The following is a 6,521-nucleotide window of genomic DNA, read 5'->3' as shown; positions in this document are numbered from 1 at the left end:
CGGATCCGAATTAATTTGGATTTGTTGAGTTTCGGATAGTTCGGATATCCGTTCTGTTTAGGATTTCGTATCCGTATCCGAATCCGTATCCGAATTTTTTATGGATATCTAAAAATTATCCGAATCCGTATCCGGAAATTATCCGAATCCGAACTATCCGGATTCGGATTATATGCGGATACGGAGCGGATATCCGCCGGATAATCCGGCTCCGTTTTCACCCCTATACATAGATCAAGTCGTACTATGAATTTAATTATTTCTTTGTTTTTAAATTTTAAACGGTCAATAAATCCAAACTGCTGAACATGCATATCCTCCTATGAAAATGAACTTCAAGACTACCAAATTTAACATTTTTTATAATTATTTTATTGTTACTTTAGATAAGTAGAAAATCACTTGATTTCAAGATTCTGGATCATTCAAAAGTAGTGATTTTATAAAATTTGGTTTCCAAGTACACTTTCATATGGAGTTCATGTTGAGTGATTCGAAATGACTATTTGAAATCTAAAAATGAAGATATGAATTCATAGTACGACTCGATCTGCACATTACAAAGTACTCGGCCGTCTCACTAGTAAGCTGTACTGCACGATACAGAGGATCAAGAAGCAAAAACAAAACAAATCCATTGCTGTGTGCAAGAGCTGTACTGGTAATTAATTAAGCATTGTCTTTCCATACTGCACTTTCATATGGAGTAACCTCACCGCCTAAGTAAATGACTTGCTTTTTAAAGTAATTAACACGTAGCCCAGTATAGTTAGATCAAAGAATGTAACTTATATTTTTCCTTAAGAGATCGAGGTAAGATGGTAAATTAATTTGCTGATTTCAGCGCTTGTACAGTTTATCCCCATCATAAATAACTTGTACGTCTCTAGCAATTTTCAAAATACTAAGTTTCGCCCATGAAAATCATAGACGTACGTAGTACTTTGTCAGTGCACCAATATAAAAGGCACGTGATATGGTGAATACGTTCAGTCATAAATTAATGTGCAGTCATAAAAAGTAAATTAAGGAGCAACAGTTTTAGTAAATAATATAGTACGACAAGTCGACAACAAATGCCAGTGAATTGAAGGGCATTGCTTATTTTTTGTTTTCAATAGAATAAAAAATGAAAAAAATGATGAACTTAATAATCAATGTGTAAAAACTGTCTAAATTAAATAGGATGAACTTAATAATAAGAACGCATGCCATATTCAAATTAAAATATTAATAATAAGAAGAAGCAATTTCTTTTCACCATTTTTTAAAAATAAAGATAAACCAAATAATCACTTTTTTTTTTTAAAAAAATCAATCATATTTACCAGGTTCACAATGGTTCCACAGTTTAAACATGCGGAACCAGCTGTGCATAAAATAGGCACTAAACTGCATTAATTTGGTTTCGTAGGTTTAAACTGTGGAACTAATAGGTTGGTTCCGCAGTTTAAACCTACAAACCTGGTAAATATGGTTTTCTTAAAAAAGATAAACTTCGCTCAATGGTTTTCTACAAAGAATACTTTTCTTCGGATCAATGCGTAAAAACTATATAAATTAGATAGGAGCTTAATAATAAATAACACTGAGGGAGCTTAATATAGAAGTAATTCCTGGTACTAATTATTAAAATTGAAGTTTTAGTTGCACTGAGGTTTTATTGGTGGAATAGCATGAGGACCATTGAGCCAAGTTGTTGAGATGTAGCGATGAGCAGCCTCGGTTAAATGGACACCATCCCAATGCAAATATGTAGATGGTGTCTGACATGCACTAACACCTGGCATGCCACAAATTTCAGTTGCGTTCCAGTTGTATGGACCGTCTTTTCCACAGCATGTTTGAAGAGGTGTGCTGATAAAATCTGTAATATTTCAAAAATATCATCAGCATGTACATGTAGAATGTAACTGAATGGATTAGCCTATGTGGACTAAAATGTTGAGAGAGATCATATAGAGATTACCAAAATGATCTGGGTGTTTCACTATATTGATAACGGGATCATAATAGTTAGTGTACATTATATTTGTATGTGGATACTTGCCGCGAAGCCGCCCCAACTCCTTGACGAGCAACAAGTTATGGTACGTAGCCAAGTCATTGTATGCTTTGAGGCACTTCGTATCTGGATCATAGTCTAGTTTATTTGAACTTGCAAAAAGTGTAAGGAAAAGCGGTACGCATCCCGTCGGTAATTGCCCTGCTACAGCCACAGTGATAGCTCCATCACCGATAACTTTCTGGAAGAGAACAATCATCAATTGTTATTTAATTTGGTAAATTTTGGCAATAATATGTATGATTTTGTACTTTTTGTGTGATTTTTACCTCGATTGCATTTGAAATTAGTTGAATCACTTGAGGTACATATGTGTTCATCACTTCTTCAATGCTTTTGCCAGCTTGCAATATGAAACTGTAGTCATTTGCTCCGAACTCACCAAATGTGAAGAGTGAGGTATTGAAAAACCCCTTGCATTCTGTTTATATATATTGCTATTTGTCAGATAATATATTATCAACTGTTCGAAACATGACAATGGCTAAGACTTCATTCTATCTAAACACCTCCGGATTTAATTTTATAGCGACAATCTGTCGACTGATTTCTTGAGTAAAGTCAGACAAGAAAAGAACAATTTAAACAAAAGCTAGAACTGCAATAGAGCTATAAAAAGATCATGGTAAGTCTAAACTTGTAACAAATGTAAAATTCATTCCAATTAAATTTATCAAAAGTCAAAATCAAGGATAACCAAATTAATCCAATGCAAAAAATATGCTACTTCAATGAAATACAAAAAAGAACAAGTAAGGTGAAATACCATCTGTACAATTGCAGAGTGAAATCTTCACCTCATCAAACCATTGTAGTTGGTAATTTAGAGAATTACGGAGCAAAGGAAAGCTCACAAAATTGTTTTGCTCAAAAAATTCAACGTTGATGGCTGTGGCACCAGCCACCGCAAAATTTGCTCCTTGAACAAAACTTCTGTTATGGTCAGCTTGGTAAGGCGGTACGAGAGGGAGACCAAATTCTTCAGCTACAATATACATATCCAAATTACCAAAATAATTTTAATTTCGAAATTTCACTTTTTACCATTAAGGGCATGTCTATTATTTTGCATCCCTAGAACCTCATGTCCTTTAATAAGTAGGGTACTTGATTAATTAGCTTTCAAATTTTAATTTTCTGGGATACTGGTACCATGTGCCTTGTTTCATTAGTAGGGTCTCGATAACTACATTTGGGGATTTCTATGGTGCTGCTCCAATTTCAAGATTTAACATTTATTTGCCCAATTAACAAGTAAATTAAAATTTAAATATTTGATTTAACCAATATTAGTGATATAGCAAGAGTGCATGATATTGTATTCTTTGGGCCGAACTAATTTTCTGAATAGTATCAGTTGAAAATCAATGGTACTTCGATTATAGGCTCAATTATCCTTTTGAATGAAACACTCAATTATAGTTGACAAATTTAGTTGTACATACAGTATCCCAGATCATAATCCCAGCGATAAGAAATATGTTACTTTGTTAATCAAACTAATCAAGAGGTTTGTCTTCTTATAAGATGCATGCACATGATGACCATGTTTGTCTTCCTAAAAAAATTAAGCAAAAGTAGCTATAGTATTCTTCCACAAAACGTTTTATATATGTAAATTTATCCGAAACTGCTAGCTATATATATCCAACCTTAGTGCTTCATAATTTTAGCAGAGAAAAGGGAAATAAATGAGTGAGTCTATGGTACTATGCATATCACGGGTTGTTACCGTGCTACGGCTCTATATTCGAGTTTTCAAATCGTAACGGTCGATCCGAACCGTTCATCTTGTTCTTCATATTAATATGTGTTTGGAGACCAAATTTTACATTTTTTGAAAATTTTTTACTATTTTTTTAGATATTTAGAAAATCACTTGATCTGAAAATTCTGGACCATCCAAAAACAGTGATTTTCAATAAATCTAAAAAACTAGTAAAAAAATTTCAAAAAATGTAAAATTTGGTCTCCAAACACATATTAATATGGAGAACAAGATGAACGGTTCGGATCAACCATTAGGATTTGAAAACTCGAATATAGAGCCGTAGCACGGTAACAAATCGTAATATGCATAGTACCATAGACTCACTCGAAATAAATTGCTTACCGATGAAATCTATGATCAAACGTCCATCAGAGCAGCGACCTGTTGGGTAGCCAAAGAAGGTCTCACCATAAGGCAGGTTGTTAATCCAGATACCAGGCCCTGAACCGAGCATAGCAACAAAGTTCCCAGTGTCGGTGTATGAATCACCAAATGCATATATTGATGAATAGGGTTTTTGAGAATTTTGTTTTGCATGGCCATAGGATACAACAAAGAAAAAGAAGAAAGCACAGATGAACTTCATTGCTTTGAAGTAGAATTGTGAAAGGATACATGTGAGCCACTGGTAATTCGGTTTTTATATAAGCAACCTTGTTATTAAATGCCTAGTTTGACTTAGCATAAAAAAGGAGTATATCCAAAAGTAAGAAACAGCAACTTGCTTAGTGGAACTATGCTGGCAAATGCAAAAATTTCGGGTCGTAAATAGTGACTCCCACAACTTACTTAAGAATACTAAAAAATATGAAATTAATAAAAAAAAAAAGGGCATTATTTATCAGACAATCAATACGCGGTAGCTGCCAAGTTTAAAATTATACATTCAAGTCAAATAATAAACAAACTAATGAGTAATGACCATGTAAGCTATCCATAATTAAGGCTGGCCCCATAAAAATTAGATGTATCCGAAGTCATACAATGTTGATGTTTTGACTTTGAAAACTAAAAGGCTGGCCCCATAAAAATTGACTTGCAATGTTCATGTTTTCCTTCATTCGTGCTCCCCCATTTAGTTCTTCCTATGCATGTTTGCATAATTTTCAATGAAAGATGAAAGTTAAACATGACTTGCAGACCCAAACTAAAGAATATCAATCAGTTAAGAGAGCATCAATTTCTGGGTCCTCAACGATTTTAGATAGATTTCTATTCACAACGGGGCTTGATTTTTTTTTGTCTGATATATATTAGAGAGGTTCCCATTAGACTACTAACCGGTTTTTGGGCCTCTTGCCCAAAAGCCTAAAATAAGAGATATATGATACATATGGGCTGAGGCCTTGTGATTCATATAAATTTCCCAGATCAATTACAAACTTTAGCACCAGCCCAACAGTTGGCCTAGCATCTTATTCCTCTTATTTCCTTTTCTCGCTCCCATAAAGATAGGAACATAATTGTTTTAGAGGAGGGTCCAATAACTTATTATATCTCATATTTTATATCTTTGTTTTCAAAATCTAAACTATCGATCTGAACCGCTCAACATAATATTCATACTAAAATATACCTAAGAATAAAATTTTATAATTTTTCAAACTTTTTTTACTATTTTTTAAAATAGGTACAAAATCACCGTTTTTAGACTTTTCAAAAAAGTGATTTTCTACCATCTTAAAATATAGTAAAAAAATTCTAAAAATTCTAAAATTTCATTCCCAAACATATTTTAGTATGGATATCATCTTGAGCGGTTCGGATCGACAGTTTGGACTATGAAAATAAAGATATGAAGTATGATGAGGTATGAAATGCATGAGGTATTGAAACCCTCCTCATTATCAAAATACTCTTGATACAATCTTGATTCTCAACATTCCCTCTCAAGATGGGAGAAAGATATTCACTAAGCACATATTGTCACTAGGCTGCTAATGATTAAGATTCGGCTCAAATTCGGCTCGGCTCAATGAGAGAAGCAAAATAATTCGGTTCTAACTCAGCTCGATTTTAAATGAAAAAGCTCGGCTCGGCTCGTGAACTGACTCATATTAGTTGAAGGAGTTGAGCCGGCTCGATTTTATCCAAGGCTGATGCGAAGGAGTCGGTGAACCATAGGCTATTGAAATTAATTGAAGGAAGAGAGATAATATTATATTATTGTGTTATGAGAAATTTATAAGATAGTTATATATGCATGCATGCATGCATGAATCATGATCAAGCTCAATTTATTATTAATTAATTAATTAATTAATTGATGGTTTGATCAAGCATATGAGATTTTTATCTTCTTTGCATGTCTGTACTAATTATGTCTTTTTCTAGTGAAATCCTGATTGACTAGCTCATTCGTCATTCCAAATTTCAATTTTTTTTTCAAATTTCAAAATTTTCAAAATTCAATTTTTTTTCAATTTTCAATTTTTTTTAAATTTCAATTTTTTTCCAAATTTCAATTTTTTCCCAAATTTTAAAGTTTTTTCAAATTTCAAATTAATTATTTTTTCGTGGCAGCCTCCACGCTCAGGATGTGGGGTAAGTCGACTGAGCGGGAGCCCAAGCGTGAGGGGTTGCCACGAAAAAAGAAATTAATTTGAAATTTTGAAAAAAAAAATTTGGAAAAAAAATTGAAATTTGAAAACAAAATTGAAATTGGTGAAAAAAATGTGAAAGCAG

The 6,521-nt window shown here is 33.1% G+C and overlaps 1 protein-coding gene across 1 annotated transcript; it reads right to left on the bottom strand.

The window, feature by feature from the left end:
* Positions 1-1,521: 1,521 nt before the first annotated feature.
* Positions 1,522-4,445, bottom strand: LOC144567925 (GDSL esterase/lipase At1g28600-like). The gene is made up of 5 exons (XM_078318122.1): positions 4,179-4,445; positions 2,832-3,050; positions 2,335-2,486; positions 1,970-2,246; positions 1,522-1,867 (listed from the first exon to the last, which is right to left on the bottom strand). Exons 1-5 carry the CDS (start codon positions 4,420-4,422, stop codon positions 1,644-1,646), a joined length of 1,116 nt encoding a protein of 371 aa, XP_078174248.1. The 5' UTR covers positions 4,423-4,445; the 3' UTR covers positions 1,522-1,643.
* Between the last annotated feature and the right edge of the window lie 2,076 nt (positions 4,446-6,521).

The sequence above is a fragment of the Carex rostrata genome, chromosome 17, assembly GCF_964058835.1.
Source record: "Carex rostrata chromosome 17, lpCarRost1.2, whole genome shotgun sequence".
NCBI lineage: Eukaryota > Viridiplantae > Streptophyta > Magnoliopsida > Poales > Cyperaceae > Carex > Carex rostrata.
This window is presented reverse-complemented; position numbering and strand designations above follow the sequence as displayed.

What these genes read in the sequence shown, in the direction of transcription:
- LOC144567925 (XM_078318122.1), bottom strand. Translation starts at nt 4,422, where the DNA reads ATGAAGTTCATCTGTGCTTTCTTCTTTTTCTTTGTTGTATCCTATGGC. An exon ending in ACTCTGCAATTGTACAGATG is followed by an intron (nt 2,487 to 2,831) that starts GTATTTCACCTT and finishes ATATATAAACAG; the next exon opens with AATGCAAGGGGTTTTTCAAT. An exon ending in TAATTTCAAATGCAATCGAG is followed by an intron (nt 2,247 to 2,334) that starts GTAAAAATCACA and finishes GTTCTCTTCCAG; the next exon opens with AAAGTTATCGGTGATGGAGC.